Source organism: Camelus bactrianus, chromosome 7 (genome assembly GCF_048773025.1).
Source record: "Camelus bactrianus isolate YW-2024 breed Bactrian camel chromosome 7, ASM4877302v1, whole genome shotgun sequence".
Taxonomy (NCBI): domain Eukaryota; kingdom Metazoa; phylum Chordata; class Mammalia; order Artiodactyla; family Camelidae; genus Camelus; species Camelus bactrianus.
Genome location: NC_133545.1, coordinates 25730520 through 25758132, shown reverse-complemented (window position 1 = coordinate 25758132; position 27613 = coordinate 25730520). Strand labels below are relative to the sequence as shown.

The window sequence follows — 27613 nt, the reverse complement described above, 5'->3', positions numbered from 1 at the left end:
AACAATTCATTATAATTCATGAATCAACTTTAAGAGTTTTTAAACCAAGCATTAAATTTGCTAACTTTAGAAAGAAGTTTGGTTTAATTATCCCTTGGATACTTTTTATTTTTCTCGTTTCAGGCTTTTAATCTGGGTAGTAATTTTTCATCATCTATTTCTTTTCTATTTCACAGGTTCTGTTAGCTCTCATTGGACCATTTATTTCAAACTGCTCGTGAAGAAATAAATTTTATCATTTCCCTTGAGTAATATCTATATGAGTGTCTGTCTATAGAATATTTCTCTGGTTTGGAAGGACCATGATATAATAGCATGTCTGAGAAAAGGCAGATTTATGCAAAGGACAACTAGGCCTTCAATTCTTCGGCCTTTTTTTTTTTTTTTTTCAATTCTAGTCCTTTCTATTATTAGTTTAAGGAACATTATCTTCTGGTTTTATTCTGTTATAAAGAGCAATCAAAATGATCACTGAAGTCACATAATAATATTTTTCAACAATATACATGTTTAAGGAATCTGCTGCCATTAAATTATTCTCTAGATTGATGAGAGCAGTGTTTTATTGAGAATAAGGTGAAGCCTAAATTTTCTCATGTATGGAATCATCAGGCTAAAATTTTTATGTCATTTTATGTGAACTCATGTATATGATTGTGGCTGCCTCAGAGATAAAAGGAGCCCTTCTGTGTTAGGTAGGGATCATTTATATCTGTTCTCCATGGAAATTTAAGGAGCCTGTAAGGTAAAGTGTACAGTGGAAATCTCAATGAAGGTGATGTTTGTCATTGATTTCAAACATTCCCATAGATCCTATCAGTTAAGTGTTCAAGGGGGTGTTCTTTGTATTAAAGTAAGACTGAGGATCACTCTAAATTTTAAATAGCTGTGCCAGTTGCTTTTTCAGGATAAAAAGGTGACAGTTCATTAAAATCCTGATGAGTCTTTATAAAAGCAATAGAAGTCATGGATATTAGCTGACATGGTTGAAATAAAGATATTTTCACAGATATTCAGGAAAAGTGTAGGTAGCCCTTCTCTATAAGGTCATATAATTAATATTCTTCCATGTTTACTAAATAATTAGCCTTTGTTTTTAAACCATAGGAATTAAAAAAAAAAAAAAAAAAACCCTAAAACCAGCCACCATGCTCTGCAAAGGCCTGTAGCCAGCGGTGCCACTCTGACCATACCCACGGCCGGGCTCTGACCCTCAGAGTTCAGTGAGGACACTCTCATGCTGCTCCCCGGGATTGTCAGGTCTGCAGTGTAGACCATAGAAGACTGTGGATCTCCCTCCCTGGAAACTGACGCACGGTTGCACAGGGGCCACGGAGGATGACATGGGAGAGAATGGCTTGGCAAGCAGTCCCCTGGGGGAATTGCCTCTTGACTAGTGGCACTGCCCTCCTCAATCTCCCAAACCAGAGAGATTAAAGTCAACATTCCCTACCCCCTCTTCCTAATTCCTACTGGGAATCAACTCCCTGGCCCCGAGGTTTTGTTTTGTTTTGTTTGTTTCCTTTTTCTCAAATCTGTCCCTCCTTCTTTCTCCCTGCTTCACTCTCCCCTGGTTTGGATCCTTACTATGCTTCATGTAAACTATTGCTAAAACTTTAACTGATCTGCCATCAGCGGTGTCCTCGTCAACTCTGTAACCATAGTTACCTCCATGAAACTTAAACATAGCTATGCCACCTGTAACTGGAACCCCTTAGACAGCCTACCAGAAAAGTCCAAACCCTTTGTCCTGGCATGCACGGCCTCAACATCTGCTCACCTCTGTGCAGTCCTCTCTTCTCCCTGCCTCGCATTTGATGCATCAGCACATAGACCTTCTGGAGGTTTTTCTCAGATAACCCTTCTTTCTCTCATCTGTGGTCATGCCGTTCTTTTCCTGGGTGCCTTTAGCCCTGGCTTCCTTCCCCACCTTTCCTTTGATAATACTTGCGCATCATTTGAGACTTATTTCAGGCATCTTGTCATTCAGGAAGCCTTTGTCTCTTGTCCCTTCTGGATTAGATACAGCTCTTCTGTGTCTCTTCAATATTCTGTGCATGTCTCTGCTACTACCCTTTGTAGGCTGTATTATAATTACCATTTGCTGTCTTGGGTCCTCACTCAAACATGATTTATTTGATGATAGATACTGTTTTATTTGTCTCTATATCTTTTGTACCAGACTTTTATTGTCTCACACTAGGCACTCCATGAATATTTGATGAATGAGTGAATAAATGAACTAAAAGCTGTATTTACTGGAATTAGGTTTAGATGGGATCTAGAGATAATATAAAATGTAGAATTCTTAGCCGGAGCAGTGGATTTGTGGTCTTCACCTACAGCTCCTTTCTTAGCCCTTGCATGTGACTAGTAGCATGCATCTAGGTGATCTGATTTTAGAGAGTATTTTGTGATAAGTGTATACAGAAAGGAGGAACTGATGGTTCTATAGAGGAATTCACCCAGAGTCTTTGGTCTTATAGGCAGCATGTTCTTTAACCAAAACAGTTAAACAACAATGTAGGAAAATTTTCAGAAGTCCTGTTACAAATACAAAGATAACAGGTAATATCGGTGTCTCAGGCTTCAACTCTGAATCCCTGGTCCTCCCAGCAGAGGTGGGAAGCAGAGCCTCAGGCATGCCCTGTACTGATAATGAGTACGTGGACAGCACGCACTGGGTATGGACATATGGTGGTGTCACTGTCACCACCACTGTCACCGTTCTCTGCTGTGCTGTTCCTCCCTTGCTCGAAGACCTTGGCTCTTCAGTTATTGGGGAAGAGGAAACGTAGATGACCACAGGGGAAGTTACAGTGAGTGAACTAAGGCAATATTCAGAGCTATTCTGCAAGAAGTATTTTATTCCTCAAACCAAGGAGTAATTCCCAGGGATGTTTTTTAGTTCTGGATTTGCTCTCTTGCTAGTAGTAGGCAGTCTGCAGCAACCACGAAATCTTACTCTGTATCTCCCTCATCCTTCCACAGATGGTTGGCCTGCCTTTTACTGAGGTCAGTTAGTTAAGAACAAGCGCCACACTCAAGTCCTGCAATCAATCAGCAGGCACTGCCTTCAGCCTCAGTCTTGAATATTAAACACAGTGGACTCATTTGAAGTAATTGAGGCAAATATAAGGTCATAACATTAATCACAGTGTTACCTAAAGCCTGAGGCCTTTTCTTTCTTTTAAAAGTGGTGGCTTGTCAGGGGGTGATGTTAAAGGAATAAGAACTCTTCATGGTTTCTGGGGATTGTTAAATTTCAGCGGTGATTTTCCTGATTTTGATTAGTTAGAGATTTGCTACTAAGGTATAGCGGTAGAAATACTGCAGTATTGGGCGTTACACATCACACATCATTTTATAACAAGACAAAGGATGACAAGGACACTGTGGTTGTAACTATTTAATAGCTTTTTTTAAAAAATTACCTTTCTCGCCCTATACCAGATTTGAGATTGGGGTTGGAAGGGAGCATCCACACTCTTTAGCCAGGACCTCTAGGTTCCTGACCTTTTATAATTCCATCTCACCTGACCTCCTCATCTCCACTGTCAGATCGCAACTCCCTACCCTCTCTGTGTGTCTGCCAGGACTAATGAACTTGCAAAAACAAAAAACAAAAACAAAAATAGACACAGACACCCTTTTGAGTGGTGCCTCTGCAGGTTCATGGTCTCCCACATCCGTGGAGCGCCCGGGGCTTTCCTTCAGTCTGCAGTGTCACTATTGCATGTCCCACTCTTTTCTTACTTGTGTCTCCCCCGCAGCTAGTGCTTCTGCTGCCAGCTTTCCTGAGAAAATAGGGAAAGGGGTTAAGACAATTCATATTGTCTGCCAGCCCATTTACACGTATTACCCCATTTAATTTGCACAGTCTGAGACAGCGAGATTCTTGTTCCTGGGACGGAGAAGGTAACTGAGGCTCAGGTGAGAGGTGCCTGGAAATGGTGGCGCTGGGATTGAACCCAAGTCAGCTCTACTCCCAGACCTCTTTTCCTTCCATGTGATGTGATTCTGCTCTGTACCTGAAGCTGTGGTGTGAACTGTCAGATTTCTCACTCCCTCATCTCTAAATGGTTAGATATAAATCCATATTTCCTTGATTTCTTTAAATGCTTCTTTTCCTCTCTTAGGCTAATAATCGTCCACCCATGGTCTGTCTTCTCCCCGTGGGGGGACCTTGATCGTGGACCTCCCATTATTTAAACTCCTTCCTGTAATAACTCTCCCCTCTCCATACGTATGCATGTTTACATCTCTGCCTGACTTAAAAATAGCGTTTCTCATCCTTCATCAGTCTTTGTGTGCTACACCATCACTCTTCCTTTCTTAACAAACTTTAAAAAAGCACTTTTTTAACCCTGCTTGGTTGCCTCCAGTTCACTCTTCTGCCCACTGTGGTCTGAATTCCAGGTTCTACCATTTCTTTGAAATAGTTTTATTCTAGGAATACAGGATTTGAAGTTAGAAATAACCAAATCCCGTGCTTACTCTTCACTCATGACCCTGCGGGCTCTCTGCTGTGTAGGATATTTGCTTTGGGGTGACCTCTCATTGCTGGAACCATCCTTCTGTGACTTTCAGGGTACCATTTTCTCCTAGTTTACAGTTCTCTTCCAGGCCATTTATTCTTAGTTTCTTTGGGGGCTCCCTCCTCCCCTTATGCTCCCTAAATGTTCATACGCTTCAGTGTCTCGTCATTGGCCCTCTCTCTTCTCATTTATTGACTTTAACTGAAATATTTCATCCACATTCCCAGTGTTAAGTTACCCCCTCTATGCTGATGTTCACCAGCCTCCATCTCTAGTCCAGACTTCTTTTTTTTTAACTGAAGTATAGACAGTTTACAATGATGTCTCAATTTCTGGAGCACAGCATGTTTTGGTCATATGTATATGTATATATGTTCCTTTTCATGTTCTTTTTCATTGTAGGTTACTGTAAGATATTGAATATAGCTCTCTGTGCTATGTAGAAGAAATCTGTCCCTGGCTCTCAGACCCCTATTTCTGATTGCCTAATGAACTTCAGTGGGAATCTCAGTCTAGGCGGTCCAAAATCAGATGCAGTCTTTCTTTCCATCCATTCTCTTTATCAACACAAGTACCATGATACACCCAGGTGTGCTCCGGTCAGGATCTTGGGAGTCATCCTTTGTGTATCTCTCTTTCTCCCTTTCAAATAAAAATCATTTAAACATTTCTAAACCCTTCAAAATGACATCCTACTTTCAGTCTTCAATGTATTGTGTTACCCATTATTTCCTACCTTAACTCAATTTTTCTTTACTTCTCTGTAGGATTCATTTAATTTTTTTTATTAAAGCACTGGTTCATTGTGACCCATTATGAGTACCATTCCACTTGTTCTGCTCCTTGACTTCTTTTATACCCACCATGTATCATCAGGTTGTGATTAATTATCTTCAGAGTAATATTATGTCAGTGTCCTTAGATCATCTTCATCTTGAGTTTTTTTTTTTCTGTCATCTTCAAAAACTTAAGTTGTTTATTGCATTATAGAGTAGTAATTTTTATTGTTCATGTTTCTTTAAGTTTTGTTTGTTTGTTTACTTTGGATTTTTCCAACTTGAGAAAGTCCTAAAATTTTAAATGGGAACTTTGAAGTATGTTTCTGATCTCTCTCTCTCTCTTTCTATTTATACTGAACTTCAGTTAATAAGTTTCTCAATATCATAGTCCTAAAGGAACTCCTGGCATAGCATTTTCCCAAATAAATTGATAACTATCCTTCCTGCCACCTGTCACTCTCTGTCAATTGGATATATCTGACGGGCTTGCAAAGATTTTCTGCCTCCCTAATGTGAGTGTCCCATTGGGACAGATAATAAAGGAAAATGTAGTCTTGGCTAGACAGCTTCTCATTCTGAAATTGTTTGCATTTGATCTACTTTCAGCGCAGTTTTAATAGCAGCCATTGTCTATGTTCACCAGCTGTTTTGCTCTTTCCAGCTCCAAAGACTTCTGTTTAACATAAGCAGACATAAGCAGGCACGCTGATTTGTGCAGGTAAAAATACATCCTCATTCTTGTTACAACGTGGAAAGTTACCTCAGACATCCTTCTTCCTTTGCTCTCAAATTATGTAATGACATTCACTGCTGTGACATAGAATCACTTAATGATTGTTATTCTGTACTTTTAGGTTTTATTTTCTTATCTTTGGAGGAACCTTCCCTTTCTCAAGCAGCTGATTGGCTCATCTGAAAAAATGTCTACTTAAATATATCTTCTTTCCATTTTGCTGGAGTATTAAGTTATGTGCTATACTTTTATTGAAATAACAGATTTATTTCATTTTTGTATTTGAATAAACTGAAATTTGAATCCAAGACATTGATTGCTGATAGCTTTATAGTATTTCAGTGACTTATAAATTTTGGCTTCTATTTGTTAGATAAAGCAAGCCCACAGTAATTTGCAAAGCTTTGATTTATAATGTTTGGAATCTTGAGTGGAGTCTATTCAAAGTAATTATTTGCAATCATTGCCACAATCATTACTACAGTCTACACTCCAATATTACATTTACATTTGCCTCTTCCTAGTATTTGTTTGTATAAATATGTAGAGACACAAACATTTTCTTACATCAAAACCTGGACTAGGAAAGAAGTTCATTAAGATTAAAAGCAATATATGTTTTTCCTAACAGTATCTTAGTCTTCAAAGAATCAGTTCTTAGTCTACTGTTATTCAAGTGTGTTATTCAAATCTTGTTAAATATCAGCAATTTATGGTAAACCTTGAAAATAAATAAATATTGGGATTTTAATCATATTTCTATGAATTTTCAGTGGATCTCTGCTGAGTACCTTACACTGTAATTATTTTATCCACTTTTCTGATATTAAAAGTTAAGAAACTCAACAGGAATCATGCAGGAAAGAAACAGGAAGAATGATCTTTTTCTTTGACTTTCAGTTTCATCATTTTCTCACTTTTTTCTTCAGATATTAAACACTTGCATTGGTATTTTGTTTTTACTCATCCCTTTTTTATTTCAATCTTTAGTTTTCCTCAGTTGATATTTTTATGTTAGAGACTGGTGGAGTAATACTTCCCTACATGGAATATTTTTGAGAATGTGTTCCTATTTAGAAGGTGTGTAGTAAAAAGATCCTGAAATGTAGGTAACTGTAGATATTTTAATGAAGTACTTACTCATTCAGGAGATGTTTATTTAATCCTCAAGCGCCAGGTTCTAAGAAAGATGCTGCAGTTACGATCTGAATAAGAGACAGACTTATTGTAGCTCAAATAAATACAAGGTGTCTTAGCCGATCAGGCTGCTCTAACAGAATTCCATAGACTAAGGTGGTTTATAAACACTAGAAATTTTTTTCTCACAGTTCTGGAGACTGGAAGTCCAAGAGCAAGACACTGACAGGTTCCATGTCTAGTGAGGACTGTTTCCCAGACCACTATTTTTTCACTGTAAGCTCACAGTTCAGAAGGGGCGAGGGATCTCTCCGGGCTTTCTTCCATAAGGACACCAATCCCTCATGTTGTTCAGAGCCCTTATGACCTAATCACCTCCCAAAGACCCCACTTCCAAATACCCTCACTTTGCAGGGGGTTAGGATTCTAACATGTGAATTTTGGAGGGATATAAACATTCAGTCCCTTGCACAGGGATTATGTAAAAAATCAAATGAAGACAAGTAGAGATACCAATGCAAGTGTCCACTAACTGTGCAGCCTCTCCCTTCCTGCTCCTCCTGCACTCCTGCCGGGCTCAATCTCTCCAACGAGGCAGCAGGGAGCTCCTTGCCTTTCCAAAGCCTCCACTGGCCTCCCCGGGTATGTCTAATGACAGGCTGCCCTTCCATCTCCCTCTATAGAATGCCAGCATTACACCTCTCTGGGCTGCTCACTTCCCTGTGAGCATCGCCTGCACTTTACTGCCACCGTGAGTTTGCTCGGGCTCATCGCTCAGCCACACATGCTCTCAGCTCTCTGCCGGCCAGGATCCTCCAACCCTTCCCTCAAAGCCTGCGTTGTGTGCTTTTGATATCCACATTTACCTTCTTTCAACCCCTCTCCTTCTTTAGGCATTTGTCTACTTTTTATTGAATATGACTCCAACCTTCTGAAATGCAGGAATAAGCAAGCAAGCAAACAAACTTGAACTCATGCATATCTGTCTCCTACAGATCCTACAATTGCTTTCTGTTCTGTTTGGAATAAAGAGTGCACAGGATGTAAATATTGAATACGTTCATTTGATGTACAGAGACTGTTTCCCAAGCATTTAATTTGTTTCTACCCTGTGCCAGACTCGGAGTCTGGCAATAAGCTATAGATGCGATAGATAAGTTGATAAACAACATGCAGTCTGTTAAGTGCTCTAGTAGAAGTAAGCACAGGAAATTTATGGGAGTGGTACTAATTCAGGTGAGTCAATAAATGGATGAAAGCATGGATGAATATGTGAATGAATAATTTATTTTAATTCTCTCGAGCTGACATTTAGTACTCGGCAGTCCTCCTGATGAGTAAAATCACCCTGATAATCTGCTGCAGCTACAATGCATGTCCTAATTTCTTCCTTCACAACATTTGTTAATAACACTCAAGTGATTCAGTGTAGTCTAATGAGTGTGGTACCTGCTTTCTCGGCTGCCTCATCCTGGCTTTCACTACTACACGGAGTGAAGTCTCCAATTTTGAAGTTAAAAGTAATTTGGGAATTTAAAAAATAATGTTTAAGCATAAGGTTAACTTAATGGTTCATTACTGAAAACAAGTAAAATACATTTAATGCTTCTGTGATTTGTGTTTAATCCCTGTGCACCATTTTAACACTTTATTAATTTACTTTCCCTGGTTTTCTACTTACGATGATTTGAAATATCCTCTTTTTGGAGTCCTTTACAAAAAGAACCTCAGGGTCTTATTTTTTATGGACTTTTTTGTGTTATGGCCCTTTCACTAAAAAAATCTCATTTCACTATTTTGGCCTTTTTTGTCTTTTAATCACAAAAATTAAGGAGGCTTCCTGAACTTATAGTGTACTTGGCATCATGATCCAGTAGGTGTTTTGAACTCAGCGTAATCAGATGATGCACCTCAGATATAATCCAGTGACTCGGGGTCATTGTCAGACAATGACAGGCAATATACAGTTTAGACATCAGGTGTTTCTTGATACGTTCCAGCAGAGGTTTAGTGGCGATTACTCAGAAAAACCGCCATATAGCAAACAGCCAAACGTGACCTGCAGTTGAGTTTAGAAATGTTTCTTTAGTTGGTCAGTTTTCTTTCTTTTTTTATTTCTTGTTGCCATTTTCTGTTAGACCCCTGTGAGCTCAGATTCATAAAATGAAAGATATCATATCTTAGGAGAAGAAAAATAAAGTAAGGAGAGGGAGTTGAGAATGCCTGAGGAAGGGGAGCGTATTTATACAGATTGTTCAGAGAAAGCCACTCCAATGAGATGCGTTTGGTTAGAGAGCTGATTGGAACGAGCCTGGCAGACAGTTGGGGCAAAAGATTCCAGAAAGAGTGACAGCAAGTGACAAGCAAGCCCTGAAGCTTCAAATGCTTAAGGAACAGAAGAGAAGCCATGGTGGCTAGAATAGAACAGAGTGGTAAGAATTGGGATCATCGTGGGTGTGAGTGGTCACGTATAGGATCTGCCAGCCCAGGAAAGAGTCCACATTTTATTCTGAGTAAGATGAAAAGGTATTGGAAGGACCTGACCCAAGGAGTTACACACAATCTGAAATGTACTTTAAACGATTACTTTAGCTACAGATTGTATCAGCTTTTGTATGCCACAAAACAGATTACTACAAAGTTAGTGGCTTAAAACCACTAAGCTGGATCCTCTACTCAGGGCCTCATACATCAAGAATCAAGATGCCAGCTGTGTTGTTTCATTTGAAGCCCAGTGTCCTGTTCCAAGAGTGAGAAGACTGTGGGTACAATTTACCTCCTTGTGGTTCCAAGATTGAGGTCCAGGTCCCCAGTCCTTTGTTTGTTTGTTTTTCCCATCTTAACCATTTTTCTACCATGGTAAACAAACAAACAAACTCATCATGTAAAATTCATCACCTTAACCCTTTTTAAGTGTGCAATTCAGTAGTGTTAAGTATACTCACATTGCCATTGCTATAAAACAGATTCCCAGAACTTCTTCATCTTGCAAATCGGAAACTCTGTGCCCATGTAACAACTCCCCTTTTCCCCCTTCCCTCATCTCCTGGCAACCACCCTTCTGCCATCTCTCCTTGTGAATTTGACTACTTTGGCTTCCTCGTCTTGGTTGAAGCCTACAGTATTTTCCTTTTTATGACTGGCTCATTTGTTTGTATGACTGTTAGCCTGGGGTTGGGGGTGGGACTTTCAGAGCCTAGGGGCCACTCTCAGTTCCTAGCCACTCCCCCTGGGAGCTGACTTCTTCACAGCCAGCAGGAGAATCTCTCACTCTTTGGCTCTCTCTCTCTCTCTCTTTTTCTAATTTGCCAAGACAGAACCTCCTACAGCAGAACATAATCACCTCCATCACTTTGCCACATAATGTTCCCTAATCAAGGAAATGATTATCCCATCATATTCAGAGGTCCTACCCACCCTCAAGTGGAGGGGATTATACCAGGTGTATACAACAGGGTGTGGAAATTGGGGGGGAGCATCTCACAATCCCACCTGCCAGGTAAATGGGGAACAGAATTGTGATAGGGCAAGAGAAGAAGCTGGAGGCTACTCAGAAGGCAGGCCATTGCTTCTCAAAATTTAATGTGTATCTGAATCTCCCGGGGATTGTGTTAAAACGTAGATTCTGACTCGGTGAGGCTGCGGTGGCGAGCTGACTCTCCTAGCCATCTCCTAGGTGATGGTGATGCTGCTTGTGGAACAGAAGATGTAGGCTTGCATGGCAGTGGCTTGGGCTGGGGTGCTAACAGTGGAGACGAGAAATGGTCTGATTAAGGAAATATGTTGAAGGTAGACCCAAAAATGTTTGTTGAGGAGGAAACAGAGGCATAAGGATGACCTCTATGTTTAGGGGATGGCAAAGATTGTAGGAGGAACCTGTTGCAAGACAGAAGTCAAGTGTTCAGTTGTGGATGTGCTAAGTTAGAGTCCAAGTAGAGATGATCACTAAATGCTTTGGGAAAAAAAGAGTTTATGAATCGTATGCAGTGTTAACTAGAGTCTTAAAATTTTGTGTTTCTATGCATCACAGCTATGAGACCCTTCCTAAGTGTGCTTGGAATTTATTGTGCTGTTATTAAAAATTTAAGCACTAAAAAAGTCTCATTGATTCGTGCTGCAGTTTCTCTCTCTACTTCTTTTATGTTAACAATAGTAAAACAAGCAGTGGTTTCTTGTCCCCTTGCCAATGTTCTTTACAATGAAATCAACATTATCATTCAAATCTTTAAAGCTGTTTCTAGAAGCCCAAATGTGCATATTTAAAGCATCCTGTATTCAGACAATCTCTAAGAATAGAGCTAGGTTGTAAAATAAAGTAAGTTTTCCACACCTATTATTGATTCTGGTAGATGCCTCACTAGGAAATGAATTACCTAATTTTCTCTGGTTATAGAGGCAGTTTCATGGAGTGACTAATTATTATTTCTTTCCTGGGCTAAATTATCCAAAATCAGCTTGGTCACATTATGAGAGCTTGCATGGAGGTCAATCCTCATTGACTGCCTTATCACAAAAAGAAGATGGCATACACTAGAGTTGTTTGGAAGTATGATTTCTTATCATTTCTCTGAACACCAGCCATGTAAAATCTTGGCCTTACCCATGCTCATGTCTGAAAGAAAAGCATTTGAAAGGATGTAAGCTGAAAACAGTGCTGCCACCTGCTCTTTCATGGGTTGGCTGCAAAAATGCTTGAGTTTAGCCAAATAAAAGTTAAGACTTGGACTCACAACATCTCATATATTTTAATAGACCTTTAGATAAACCCTACCCGTTCTTAGCACTGCTTGGGTGCTAGCTCAGTTAATGGCCAGTGAAATAAGGTTGTGAGAGATGGTTTGTGGTTTCAGGTGGTGGTGAAATAAAGGCAACATAGGGCAGTTTTGGTTCAGAGAACTCTTTATTCTGTAGAACAGATGAAAATTCACTTTACTATAAGCAAAAATCTTTATAGAAAGCCCTGTTTTATTTTTCTTACTGTTAAACAATAAAATATGGTAGTTTTTAGGACCAGAAAAAAAAAATAGGGAGAAGGGAAGGAAGAAGATATTTCAAGGCTAGCCTGGTGATTACATTGTTATAAATAAGACCCTGAGCAGATGGAAATTAAACCACATCACTCAGTGGCAGGGATGAGAGAAAGTCTAAAGCAACCTCCCCCTGTGGAGAGTGCTAAGAAAGTCAGAACTTACCTCTTAATCATCTGGACACCCTTCAATCTGAAACCTTAGGATGAAGTACCTGATGTGACAATTAGATATCCTCCTGATTTGGAAGAGCCCGGTGGCTCAACAAGGCTGTTGTTGAACCCTGCACTTGTTCTGTAAGCATCTTTTTGTAGCGTATCATATTAATACCAAGAATCCAAATCTAAGCATAGAGTTGTTTCTCAGTATTGGAGTGGGATTGGATCCAGGACCCCGTGAGATACCAAAACCCAGGAATGCTCAAGTCCCTGTGGCATTTGCATGTAATCTACACACATTCTCACTTATACTTACAATCACCTCTAGATTATTTATAGTACCTGATACAGTGTAAATGCTATGTAAATAGTTGTAAATACAACCTAAATGCTATGTAGATAATTGCCAGCCCTTGGCAAATTCCAGTTTCCTTTCTGGAACTTTCTGGAATTTTTTTTTCCTGAATATTTTTGCTCCGAGGTTGGTTGAAGCTGCAGTTGTGGAGCCTGTGGATACAGAGGGCCGACTGTAATTGTTTTAAGAATTGGTTTAAAGATGCCTCAATTTTTCCTATTATTGTATCTATTTTTTATGTAATATATTAACTAATTTTTAATATTAAATTTAGCTTTTGCATATTAACTTAAGAAACTAACTTCTTACCTTTTTTTTCCCTAGGAGCATTGAATCAAAAAAATTGGGGAAAGAAATATCCAACATGTAATAGCCCCAAACAATCTCCTATCAATATTGATGAAGATCTTACACAAGTAAATGTGAATCTTAAGAAACTTAAATTTCAGGGTTGGGATAAAACATCTTTGGAAAACACATTCATTCATAACACTGGGAAAACAGGTAAAATGTTTGCATTTTGTTTGTGACTTTAAGATGTTTATCAGATCTAGAGTATGTTTAGGTTATTTTCATTTTATTTTCCTTGAATAATAAGGTAGAAGAAATCAAATAGAACATAGAAAATTGGAAGTTTAGACATTTTGAAAATGTATACAAAAAATTAAATGACTAAAGTCATCATGTCATGTTCTCCAGTAATATAACAATAAAGATGTTTCACTGGAAGATGTGATAAAGATAATGTAATACATAGCCAGTGTAATTTAATAACTCCATTACTGGTTAATCACTTAGTCAATCAGGACTTCTTTTTCTTGGGCATTTTACTTGCTCTTGTCTGCTCAGCCTTTTGCTATATTCAATATTCGGATGTGAAAAAAGCAATCTACTGTAATTGAATTTTAAGAATTACTAACCCTTCTGTATAGAAAGTTTAAAATTACCATTCTTAGGAAATACTCTCTAAGTTTGTTTTCTTTGTATGCAAAATACAATACTGTAAGAAATTCCAGTAAACGATAGACAAAATAATTTATAAAAGTAAACAGCATTCTTTTTCTGATATTATATTTTCAACGAAATTGTATGTATATCATGAAGTTATATAAAAAAAATATTCATAGGAAAAAGATTAGAAAAAATATTCACTATAATAGCAGCTATGCTGGAGTGGTTTTATCATTAATGAATTTTTATTCTCTTTTTTCCATATTTTGGTAATATAATTATTTGAATGTGATAATTTAATTTTAAGTCCCATGAGGGTAAAAATTTTTCTACATCAGTGCCTGATAGTTAGTAAGCACTCAATAAGTATTTGTTAAGTGAATAATTAAGAAAATAATTACATGTTATATTATTAATTAAATACATGAAAGTATATTGTCCCAAATCTTGACATTTTAACTACCAGCTTTAAAGGATGTTACAAAGCAGTAAAGCACGTAATCTCTGCTTTGTTTTTCCTAGTGGAGTGTGGTCAAGCCCTTGATCTTTTGAGTCACACTTTTTAGGTTCACTACTGGCCATTTAAAGCACAGTGTGGAACCCTGAGCAAGCTACTTAACCTCACTGTGACTCAATTTCCTCATCTATAGTAGGGACCTTAAAGGTATTGTCTTCCTAGGATTACCTAAGGACCAAATATTTAGTACATGTAAAGTAGCGTAATGCATGGCACGTTGTAAGTGATAAATAAATGTTGACTGTTATTGTTATTGTGCTTGTTATGATTATGATTATTCATGACAGTTTATATCCCTAGCTGGCTGGTCAATATGTTGGATTCAGTTCGAAGTATCAACAGTGGTTTCTGCCTAATAGAACAAAGACTATTTAAAGCTGATTGAGAGGCTTTGAAATCTTGCCTTAGGCTCTCAAGAGAATCATTAATTTCCAGATAATCAGATAATATCTGCTATGAAGCTTAAATAGAAGAGTTTAAGATTCTGAGAGTTGCCATCAATGGTTCAAACATGAGATGGCTGAAATCCTTTCAATAGGGATGAGTCTCCCGCTTCCCTTGACGCAGTCTAGGGCAGGAGTTCTGAAGCTTGACGAAGCCTGGGGTAATGCTTGGAGGCACGAGGAGGTGGGATAAGAGCAGCAGCCTGATAAGGAGTAGAAAGAGGCTGAATGTGGTGGGGGGAAGGGCGGTATCCCCAGGAGAAGACTTTTCTTCTTTCCACTCTTCTGTTCTTTCTCTCTGTGACTGACCCCCTCCCTGCCACCCAGTGCCTTAGGGGAGCAGGGCTTTGGGGGACCGGCCGTCTCAGGATGCCAAACAAACTGGGAAGGTGGACTGGCTGTCTCCTGCTTATAGTGCTGTAGTGCAGTTAAGGTCTGAGATTTTTTTTTACGCTTGTGGCAATAAGATACATTAAGTATACTATGCAGACTTACGAAGTTCAGCTTCCAAGATGGTGATTTACTTTTTTAATTTATCAAATAAATTATTTTCTTAATGTACCTTAATTGAAGAAAATTCAGTTAAATTGATCATTTTGATTTTCAGAGACTTAAATGCAATTTTATTGTTTTTTTAAAGTGGAAATTAATCTCACTAATGACTACCATCTCAGTGGAGGAGTTTCCGAAATGGTGTTCAAAGCAAGCAAGATAACTTTTCACTGGGGAAAATGCAATACGTCGTCTGATGGGTCAGAACACAGTTTAGAAGGACAAAAATTTCCACTTGAGGTAAGTCCACTAGTTACTATTTCATTTTCTAAATCATTGGGATTTTATTTAGCATATAATTTGATTCATTTGTAATCAAACTTTATAATTTATACAGTTATATTTTGTTTACTTGGTTAAAATCTGTCTTCCTCACTAGACTAAGGTCAATAAGAACCATATTTGATTTTCCACTTCCTGGTAATCCAGAGTGTCACATTATAGACGATCAATAAATGTTGACAAGTGAATGAATGAATGAAATTCTTTTCATAGCCCCAGTAGGGAAAAAAAAAAGTTGGGGGGGGGTGCATTTTCATCAACATACTGGAAAATAAAAAAACTTCAAATTAAAATGAGAAAAATTTTCAGATTCATATTTGGCAAAATAAATGTAATTATAATAAATAATGAGTGTGCAGTGAAATTTGTGAACACTTTCACATGGATCTGGAGAAAGTATAAATTGGTAGACTTTCTGCAGGGCAGTTCACTTGTTTTTATCAAGAACTTTAAATATTTTATTCTCAGTATTCAACATTTCAGTTTATAGCAGCTTAAAGAATAAAGACATGCTCAAAAATTTATATGCAAAGATTTATTTAAGTAAAGTAAGCCAGAAAGAGAAAGAAAAATGCCATACGATATCACTCATATGTGGAATCTAAAATAAAGGAAAAAAAGAGGATACTAATGAGGTAAAGGGCGTGGGAAGGGATAAATTTGGGAGTTTGAGATTTGCAAATGTTAGCCACTATATATAAAAATAGATTTTTTTAAAAAACAAACTTTTTCTGTGTAGCACGGGGAACTATATTCAATATCTTATAATAACCTTTAATGAAAACAAATATATGTGTGTATATGCATGACTGGGACATTGTGCTGTATGCCAGAAATCGACACATTATAATTCACTGTACTTCAATTAAAAAATACAATAATAAAAATTAAAACAAAAGGAAATAATTAAATACACTGATGGATTATTATAGATCTTGTAAAAATCATTTTATTGAATGACTTACTTTACACAAAAGATTCATCATAAGATATTAATGCTTTCAAAAAGCTGAATATAAAATAATATACACAGTACTATTATTCCAAATTTTGTAAAACGTGAAACTAATTAGTGTCTGAGAGTACAGAGTCTGCGTCAAATTCCCAAATTTTCTACATTACCTGTAATAAAACTGTACTACTTTTATAATCCAAAATCTTTATTGATAATAAAAATGAGTTCGTTATTTCATAAAGAATTAAAAAATCATAATGTGGATATGCACATTCAAATTTATGATTTATAATATTTAATATATTAAGTATCCTTAAAGAAGACCATATTTATCAAATTTGGTTTGTCAAAAATACAAAAGGGGATGGGTATAGCTCAGTGGTAGAGTGCATGCTTAGCGTGCATGGGGTCCTGGGTTTAATCCCAAGTTACCTCCCTTTAAAAAAAAACCTAATTACTCTAGCTCCCCTCAAAATACAAAAGTCAGCTCATTAAACACACAACATTCTCACTTCTGAGAGTTTAGCTGTCTCTCAATGCTGTTTACTTAGAATAAAGATGAAAATCAAGAAAAACCCTAACAGCAAAAGCCCTGATTCAGCAAAATAAATGGTACAGAACCTGTGTACTAAACTTCATAAACTTTTTTTCATTTAAAAGCCCCTCAAATCATCTCTCAGAGATATCATTTGTTTGTTGTTTGTCTTTTAAAATACTTCCCATGTAATTGTGCAGGCAGGGAAATTAGGGGGCATCCTTGACCTGCTCTTTCTGGCATCCCATGTCCTATGACCAGGTCTCCTCAGTTCTGCCCCTAAATGATGTGGGAGGTCAGAAAAAGGTTCAAACCACCTTTGTCTCTTGCTTGGATTTGTAAGTCTCTGCACTTGGTTTCTCTCCACTCTTAATCCTTCCCACTCTACCTTCATTCCCCAGCCCTGCCCTCTCTCCATCAAGGACTTCGCATTGCCCTCCAGCTCAAACAGCTGGGCCTGCCTCTTTCTCCTTCCCGGTGTGGCCCCTGCCGATCTGTCCAGCCTCATCGCTCTCCTCTCCTCGCAGAAGCTCAGCTGAGACCCTGCCAAACTGCTTTCAGTTTCCTATACTTCTCCTACTTTGCTGCCTGGAGGCCTTTTGGCAGCTGATCCCTCAGACTTGAACACACATTCATCTCTTCTGCCTTTTCATCTGTCAGCTTTTAAGCCACTCATCCTTCAAGGGTCAGCTTAGAAATCCTCTCTCTAAAAGGGCTTTTGTGACCACCCAAGGCAGGAGCCACTGCCTTCCTCTGCTTCACGCCTGCTGTTTCTCTGATCGTAACCCTGACTGCACACTGATCTTCGCAGAGGCTTTCTGCTCTTCCCTTAGTTAAACTTCTAAACCCACCTGAGTTATCTCATTTCCAGGCCCATGACAGGAGGAGCACCAATTTATCAGTGAGTGTAGAGGCTGTTACAGGTAGTTATATGGACTGAAGTAGAAATGAATATAGCCTCGCAGCAGGAGAGACTTAAAACAAGCAACTTAAAACTCTTGGTATTTTTTAGGTAGAAGCAGAGAGGCCTTGAGAGTTTCACTCTTAATAGAGCTCAGTGCAATAATGTCCAATGCTGGTAACTCAGACCATCAAGGACAGAGTGTCTATTCAAGAAAGAATGAAACTATATTTGAAAGAATTCCATCAAAATGGTTAAAAGTCACATTTGGTAATTTATTGCATTTGATAATTACTCTAGCAAAATATTCAGTGTCCCCTGGTAATCTCAAAGTGGTAATTTCAGTTCTAGACCTGTCTAACTTTGTATTTCTGTCTTCACTGAAGGATACAAAGTGATGGTAAATATAGTTGTCTACACACATAATTGATAAAATGTTTTTAAAATTCACAAAGTATAGAATTATACAGTTTATGGAATTTTTCAAATAGAGTTTATTGAACTGGTCATTTATTTTATTGTCTTTTTGCTGACTTTTGTCAAGTCTTTGTGCGTACTAAAGCCATCATTGTTACATTTATAGATGCAAATCTACTGCTTTGATGTGGACCGATTTTCAAGTTTTGAGGAAGCAGTGAAAGGAAAAGGGAAGTTGAGAGCTTTATCCATTTTATTTGAGGTAATCATTATATGGAGACTTATTTAGCACTAACTTTTCAATCATGAGAAATATCAAAACACATTTTATAACAAATAGAAGAGCTTACAAGTGGAATGATAACTGGTGGTCATTTCTGAAGAGAACAACCCCTTGGCTGGTATGTTTGGAAGGGGGTCTTGTATTCATTCCTTGGGGACATCACTTCCAGCTGGAGCCAATCTGTGCACTTATATACTACGAGTTTTGCTTACTTGCTTATTTGTACATGCAAGGCATTGTCAGGACACAGCGTAAGTGTGAATTACACTTTAAAATGTCCTATTCTTAATGGAAAATTTAAAAGTTACCTAATTTTTGTTTGTTTATTTGTTCTTACCTTGCTGTGAAAAGTGTGCATTCAGAGGACATTACTTGTGAATACTTAAAATGGAATTCGCTAATCTTTACACTTTCTTCAACAGTCAGTCAAATATTTTATCCTGGTTTTAGAATGTCATTCTTCTTTAATAGGTTGGAATAGAAGAAAATTTGGATTACAAAGCAATTATTGATGGAGTCGAGAGGGTTAGTCGCTTTGGTAAGCTATTTGGCGAAATCTCTTTCTTCCAGATTCTACTTTGGATGCATACGAATTTTTACAATATTATAAAAATCTCTTGTTAGAAGGAAGACATTTGTAAAGAGGAGAATTCTCTCACTTCTTACACTTGACAGTTTGTACGTTTCTCACTAAAGAACAATTTATCAGAAATTTGTGATGCCTAAAAATCATGAAATGTTAATGTACGCAGGAGGTTGAAGTTTTCTAATTTTATTATTGAAAATTATCTAGTCACATCATGCATTTAAATGTATTTTTTAATTTTATCTCTGTTAAAGACTAATTTATCATCTGAAACCAATTAATTTTGTAAAAATCGTATTTTAAAGTGAAAAGGGAATTATTACTCAAATTCAAATGGATTCCGTAGCGGTTTCCTTGTTAAGTCCTCTGCTTTACCAGTGTGACAAGAAAAGGTTTTTGGAGAAGGTGAATGCTTACATAGAACAGGATGGACTGAGCTTTTATACTGGTACCACTGTCTCATGAATCTTGTCATTTGTCACAGCAAATGCTTTGACAGCATGGGCAAGAGACAGCAAACCTGCTGTTATTGTTATTTTGTTTTTATTAAGCACCCACAAATGGTGCTTAACATTGTCCTGAGTTAGCAATAAAATGAGGATTGTTCCTCTCAGGGAAGCTGCAAAATTTGAAATCAGAGACAGAACTCACATAGATCCTTTTCTTGAAAGCAGAGGCCTGACCCAGCGTTGATTCATCTCTGTCAATTACATGTGAGGACCTGAATTGACCAGACTTTGCAGAAGTCAGGAATATGTGTGCTCCTGGACTGCAGTTTTCATTTTTTTGTTTGTTTGTCTGTAAAAGCTGCAATCAAACACAGGGTAAAGCTGTATCTCCCTCCATCCACCTAGGTTGCAAAATTCAGCGTTGACCTCTGTAAGCCGCACTTAAGTTTTCCCTGGTTTAGTCAGAAAGTGGATCTATGCAGACTGCAAGGAGGCAGCTAGTTTGAATTCCTACACTTAAAATTATGTGAAATATGAATCTGAATGTTCCTAGGCTTTGCCCAGCCTGTGGGGGCAACCAGAGTGATTCTTACACTGGTGTTAGTCCTGACTTGTGTAACTGGGCACTTCGGCCACTTTCTTTTGAGGCCTCTTCAGTTATTCCTGGGGCTCTCTAGGAGGGTGTAGTATGAGCTTAAGAACCAGCTTGCTCATACTCTTTGACTAAAGTTTCCTCTTTAATATCTACTGTCTAAGCCACTGGGTGGGGCGGGGTGGGGGTGTGTCATCAAAGCCCCGCTGTGTAATACCCTTCCTGGGAATATGGATTCCCTAACAGCATTCTGCCTGGGTCCTGGCTCTTAATTTGGAAGCGGAACAAATGGTCTCTTGGGCTGATTGGGAGCATGTGCTAGTCTGCCCTCTGTCACCCTCTCTATCTTCTGTCTCTCTACCCAGGCAACAATTTCTTACCTCCTCTTTTAGCAAAAAATTAAAATCCTCCATGCCTACCAATTCATCTACTAGATACTTAATATTTCCACATAATTCAGCAAGGACACCTAAGCCCATGTAGGGGGCAGGTGGTAGAGCCAGGATTTAGATCCTAGTCTGTTCATAAAGTTTGTTCCAATATATTGTAGAGATTTATATTAGTTATATGTTTCAGAACACAGGTGAAACACATGTCAGTTTGACTTGAATGGTTGCGAGATATGACCTGTCCAAACTAAAAAAGTTAAATCCTCCCAAAGTTAAATGTTTTCATTTTGAGAATTGTTGGATTAAATTTAGTCTTTTTTCAGAGTCTAGAAAATCCCCCAGTGCCCAATAAAGGGAAGGCTTCCCAGTGCTGGCTGCCGGCCATCGCTGCTGGGAACTTGAAGGCAGTGCTTGTCCTTAGGACAAGGAAATGCCCATCAACTCCCAAATCCTGCTGCATGGTCTCCGTATAATGTGAGTTATTCAAAACAACAACACTTATCATCCATCATTTGGATTATAAAATCTATCTTATTACAATGTGGGCTGGTTGCTCATTTCTTATATTTCTAAGAGACAAACGCATTTCTCTTTCCTTTTCCCTCTTACTTACCTTTTTTCTTTCCCTTCCTTCCATCATACCCATTCCATGTTAGGCACTGCTCTCGCGTGAAGTGGTGAGAAAGAGGATGGTATTGCAACAATACAGAGATGATACATTCATATTCCCCCAGCAGAGCCCAGGAAAGGAAAAAAATATTAGTTGAAATCTTTTCAGACTGCAAGGAAGAGACACACCCAGGGTCCCATCATCAGTGACTCTCAAATGGGAGTTCTCATCAGAATGATTTGTGGTACTTTCTTAATCACAAATGCAGCCCAGTAATTTGGATATTGAAAAGTCTTCACAGGCAGTGTTGATGTGGCCCCAGAATAAGCATCATTGTCCTGAGTGATAAGAGTTGGTTTTAAGTATTTAATGGCTCTTCTCTTGCACTGGGCCCGACTGTGGTCTTTGCCTTTATCTCCCTGCCTCTCACCCTCCTCATCTCCTCCCCTCCCCCACCGCCACCCCGTACCATCTACCTTCCTTAGGAGGAGGGTCCGACTGGTTGGTTAGTCATTATTTACATTCAAATGAAAAGTATGGATTGAGTGCATGACTGATCACAAACAGAGCGGCATTGGCTCAGGTGTGATTCTCTCTTGTGTTAGCAACAGTGAGGTTATTCAGACGAAGTGCGTGTATTTTTCAAGGTGCGAAAAACAACCTTAGTCCAATTTTCTCATAAGATAGTGGTGTAACTGGAAAGTAATACTGTAATTGCAGTCTCGTGATAGTGGAAAGAAACTTAGGACATGTGTGTATGTAACAACAACAAAAAGGTACAAAACCATTAATGTGTCCATAACAGAGACTAGATAAGTGGTCCTGGGGCTCAGAGGCAGAAGGAATGGGCTCTATGTTGGGATGAGGGAAGATGGAATCAAAACTTTCTTCTGATTTTTTTCTCTTCTTCTTAACTTTTTTCCCCTTTAATTTCTTTCCCAATTTCATGAAAATTATCTGTTTCACCGTTCCTATTCAGATCTTCTGTTTTCCCTTTTCTGGCCTCTCGGTCGTTTCCCACCTAGCTTAGCAGGGAGTCAGTTTCTGGTTCCTTACCTTGTTACCATTCTCCACCTCGACATTCCCATGGGACCTTTGTAAGGTACGTTTTGTCTTCATCAGAGAAAGGAAGAATTGTAGTCCGTTGATGATTATGAAGGAGGTTATTTAATAACAATTTTTTTAAAAAACATGAATCTAAAAATGGAAGAATATTCACATGTAAAAAATAAATATTTTCCTTTGTTTCTGAGAACTTGAATCTGAGTCTGAGTTCTAAATAATCTTGCCTTGACATCGGAGGGGAGGAAGACATACTTTTAGAAGTTACTAATTAACCCGTTAAACCTAACGTAGCTTGAATTTCCAAATAGATTAAAACTAGATTTAGTTTCTATCTACATGACACTATCAATCCTGTCAATTGGTTTTTACTTCCAAGATTTAGTCTTAAATTCAGACTGGAAGCAGTTGTCTATAACTTTATCAGCTGTATCCCTTCTTCCTTCAGAAGTTTCTGTATTGCAGAAAAATTAACATTCAATAATTTATCTTTTAAATGGAAATCATTTTCCTCCTTCAGGCTTTCTGGGTATGTCCAGTCTTCCTATCATTTGGGGCTGTAAGAACACTGTTAGGATCATCTGGTCCAGCTATTTCATTTTGTAATGAGGACAGTGGGGCTCAGTAAGACTAAAAGCTTGCAAAGGCTTCACACTACTGAACTGTTTCACCCCTGGCTGCATGTTTGAATCACTTGGGGATGCTTTTTTAAAAAATGTGCATGTCCAGGTCCCACTGCTCGAGATTTAAATTTCAAGAGTCTAGGATGGGGTCTGGGACTCTGGTATTGTTCGGTGCTCCCCAGATCCCTTGCATAAGGATGAAACTACTGCTCTGCACTCTGCCGCCTCACTTCAGCTAGATTCCATTGGCTCCAGGGACTATTTCTTAATGACCTAAATCTACAAGACAGAGCGGAGGACATGCACTGGCCTGGGTAGTGAAAAGAATGGGGAAATAAGTTAGACACAGACCTCACTGGTAAGCAGATTGCTGCCCGTATGAGTGAGGACTGGTACACAAAGAACTAAATGGCCAAGGCAGTGCCATCGGTAAGTGCTGTTGGAAAGATGCAAGATCAAAAATGGGGCTCTTCAGGGAGACGGATATAGTTGGATTGTTTCAAGGTTCTAAAGCTGGATGGAACACTCAGGAAAGCTCTACCAATTTTTTTGTGGGAATTCTGTATTCTCAATACAAGTTCTGTATATTTGTATATATAGCCAGAATAAATCATTACTTTCATTGTATGGGTATGTAAAACCTGAAATATATTTTCCACTCTTTGTCTTGCCATTTTACTCTCTTAATGGTGACTGTTGACAAATTGGTCCTAAGTACCACAGACATCACTTTTCCCTTGATGAATAACACTTTTTGCATGTTATTTCAGATCTCTCAGCCCACTCTAAGGTTATGAAGAAAATTTTCTGTGTTTTCCTCTAAAAGCTTTATTATTCTGTTCACATTTAGATCTACACTGTATTTAGAACTGGCTTGTGCTTATGGTGTGAAGTAGGGAATAAAGAGTCATGTTTTCCCATAAGGATATTCGGTTGATACAGCACTGTTTATTGGAAAGGCCATCATTTCAACTACATAGTGATTTTTCCGTCATAAATCAAGTAACCGTATATGTATGGATGTCAAGATTGTCTTAACTTTTCTTTGTAACTCCGTTTAAATTATAAAACCCGCATGTTAATTAATACACACACACACACACACACGCACACACCAACCCATCTGGGATTTTGATTACTATTTCATTGACTCCATAAAACAATTTGGAGAAAATCAACATCTTCACCAGACTGAGTCTTCCCATTAATATGATGTTTCCCACCATTTTAAGGTCTATCTAAATCTCTCAGGAAAAGTTTGAAAATTTTTAATATAGACATTTTACATGTCATTTATTAAATTTACTTGTATTTGATATTTGCTGCTATTGTGTTATGTTGTTTTAAGTTTCATTTTCTATTGTTTGTTGCCAGTACATGGAAATACAGTTAAGTTATGTGTATGGCTCTTGTATGCAGTGACTTTGCGACATGCATTTATTAATTCTAATCGTCTGTAAGTTATTTTCGATATGTTACATGCTCAATCATGTAAGTTGCAAATTAGGATGGTATCATTTTCTCCTACCCAATCTTCAGGACTTTTTTTTCTTTTTCTTACTTTATTGTAAGTGAATAAAGTACATAGCCGTCCAGTTCAGTGTTAGATAGAAATGGTCATAGTAGGGTGCTTTATCTCATTCTTTGTCTCTAGGAGGACAGCTTTCAAGAAGTCATCCTTAAATATGATGTTTACTGTAGACTTTTGAAGATAATTCATCAGAATAAAGTTTTGTTTTTGTTTTCCACGAACTGGTGTTGAATCTTATCAAATGATTTTACTGTATCTATTCAGATGGCCATATGATTTCTCAATACCTTTTATATGTAAAAATAATCTCTCTGGCATCTTGCCCGTGTTAAGATAAAGCACCTAATAACACTAGGTACTGATATATGCAAGGAGATTCGGAGTTTTATCACCATTTGTGAGATATATCTAAAATGTTGTTAAAATTTCAGTTCTGATTAAATACATGCCAAAGCATATGTCTCTGCTTCATGGAAGCCTTGAACAGCTAAGTTCCAGCGTTGGGGTTTTGGCTAAGATGTATGTGATTCCTTTGTAGGGAAACAGGCTGCGTTAAATCCGTTCACATTGCTGAACCTTCTGCCAAATTCAACTGACAAGTATTACACGTACAATGGCTCCCTGACGTCTCCTCCCTGTACAGACACTGTTGACTGGATTATTTTTAAAGATACAGTTAGCATCTCTGAAAGCCAGGTAATCTTGGAAATTCAAACACATGAAGTAATTTGAAGCAATTTAAAAAGTTACTTTCTAAGCTTCACTACAGAGCATCTCTTTCAATGCACTTACTGATCCCTTTGAAGCAGATATGTTAAATTACATGTTAAACGGTCTTCTTTCCAGTTGGCTGTTTTTTGTGAAGTTCTTACAATGCAGCAGTCTGGTTACGTCATGCTGATGGACTACTTGCAAAATAATTTTCGAGAGCAACAGTACAAGTTCTCTAGGCAGGTGTTTTCCTCATACACGGGAAAGGAAGAGATTCATGAAGCAGGTATGTGTTGAAATACACTTTTTCTACAACTCCTATAGATTCTGTGTTGGAGGTGGTAACTGTGATGTAATGGAAAATATACAAGACGTAGATTTTTGGAAATATTTTGATGATAGCTTTGTAGCTTTAGGTAAGCTGTTTAACTTCTCTGAACCTCAGTCTCCATATTTATAAAATGCCAGTTTAAAATATATGTGCTTCCCCATGTAAACAACCCCATTTTGCAGATAAGAAACACTGAGATTCAGTAACGGAAGTAATTTTTCTGAAACAGCAGTAGGTTGCAAAGCCACACACACACCCCTCCAAATTCACTTTGTGGCTTCTGCCTTCATCAACAGCTATACGAGAGGAATGAATAAGGGGTGAGGGCTTCGGATCCGCTGGTTAGGATGATTAGGGAGTCTCCGTGGGAGAACCACATTTGACCTGAGTCATGATGCGTGATTTGGGTTTTAAACAAGTGCTCATCTCTGTGTTGGCAGCTCCCAGAGAAGCCTAGTGCCCAGTAAGGATTGAAACCAAAGGCACTGAATTATTAATGAATAAAAAGTGAGACTTTCCCCTAGTTTCCTTCTTTGAAAGAAAAGAAGTTTGTCCTTGTCAAGCTAGGCGATGGAGGGGAGGCAGAGGGAAAGTCTCTGGAGTGGCTTCTCTGCCTTTTGAAGCTGACACAGCTGTCAGAAGCCTTTGAAAACGTCCAGGGGACACACTCAGTTGCGTCTGCTGACTTGTTCTTTTCAGTTTACACTGAGGGTGTACTGGTTCATGAAAGAAATAGTTGAAGTGGCCTTTGCTTTGGGGATGGAAAACCTTTCCAAGTACATGGTCTTCTTTGATCCCAGCCCTGCAATGAATTTTGGGGCATGTATAATATTAATTCAATAACTGCCTGCTTTTGAAGATTAGGCATTAAAACAGCATGTTTTTATTGTTTCAGTGTGGTATTTGGGAGAATTGTTTATCCTTTAACAACAACAACAACAACAAAAAACCCAGAGCACAAGACAAGTGATGAATAGCTGCATTTAATGTGACATTGTTTCGAATTAAATTGCTGCAAAGTGAGGAAATTTAATTATATTTCTACCCCAATGCTAAATACTAAAACTTCCTGTCTAGTAAGTAATACACAATTAATTAGAAAAAATAAACAATTTAACCATCTCTTTTTCTAAAATATAAATGACCAAATAACAAAATAAATAAATATGATTCTTTTTTTGTCATGTACTTTTATCAACTGTAGTTTATTAAAAAACCCCAGTGGCTTCCACTGCTTTCAGAATAAAATCCAAACAGTTTGTCATTACATGCTAAGACCTGTTTGGTACTCACTGGTCTCCCCAGCCAGCTTTGTCCCTCGTCCCGAACTCTGTGAGGTCCCCTGAAATGGGCAGACCACACTCTCCCAGGAGGCACTTGCACACGCTGTTTCCCCTCCATGATATGTTCTTCCCTGCTGTCTTCGTTTGCTCGTCTCCTCCTTCTTTAAGACTCAAGTAGACCATTGCCTCCACTGGGGAGCCATCTCTGATTCTACTTCCATCCCTACCAAGTGTGACTCTGGCACAGCCACAGGAGTGTGCACTCGTGAAGGTGCCGCGCCCAGCGAGTACAAGGTGAACGATGCTCGTGGGAGTTGTGCCATGTGCCCGGGAGCTCCTACATTCCGCGCATCCAAACTTCCTAGCAGCTGCCGTTGTATGATATTGCCTGTTTCCTTAACTGTCTCCTCCACCACTCTCTGAGCTCCAAAAGGAAGTAACCAAGTCTTTTATCATTTTACCTCGATTGCTGGGCCAAAGTAAAGCTCACATTCATCAAATATTCACCAAATGACTGAAAGAATCCATTTCCTTATCATAAAAATATGGCAGGCTACGCTTGACGCATCCCTCTTGCACCATTCAATGCGTAAACCCATATGTAGTTCAGACTTAATGTAGAAAGCTATTGTTTTCAGAGTTAAGTCATGAAGGCCGGAAGTAATCACAACAAAAACAGTAATAGCTCACAGGTGTCATGTGACCCAGTGTGTTCAGCCAGGCATTGTCCTTATGGTCCTCAGTTTACAGTTTGGCAAGTTGATGTTAAGTGCTTACCCAAGTTCACAGAACTGTAAATGGCTGGGGTCAGTATTTGAACCAGGTCTTCCTGGTTCTAGTGACTTCCAAGCTCTCCCCATGATGTTTTATACTTTAAGGGAAC

At 38.4% G+C, this 27613-nt stretch overlaps 1 protein-coding gene across 4 annotated transcripts in view; it reads left to right on the top strand.

Moving 5' to 3' along the window:
* The window catches only part of PTPRZ1 (protein tyrosine phosphatase receptor type Z1), a 163134-nt gene that overhangs the window by 74801 nt on the left and 60720 nt on the right, over positions 1 to 27613 (top strand). For all 4 annotated transcript variants that reach the window (XM_074367157.1, XM_074367158.1, XM_074367156.1 and 1 more), the window contains exons 3-8: positions 13052 to 13231; positions 15279 to 15430; positions 18447 to 18542; positions 19035 to 19101; positions 24944 to 25101; positions 25252 to 25402. In XM_074367157.1, coding sequence (XP_074223258.1) covers positions 13052 to 13231; positions 15279 to 15430; positions 18447 to 18542; positions 19035 to 19101; positions 24944 to 25101; positions 25252 to 25402 — 804 coding nt within the window. The remainder of the gene's footprint in view (positions 1 to 13051; positions 13232 to 15278; positions 15431 to 18446; positions 18543 to 19034; positions 19102 to 24943; positions 25102 to 25251; positions 25403 to 27613) is intronic.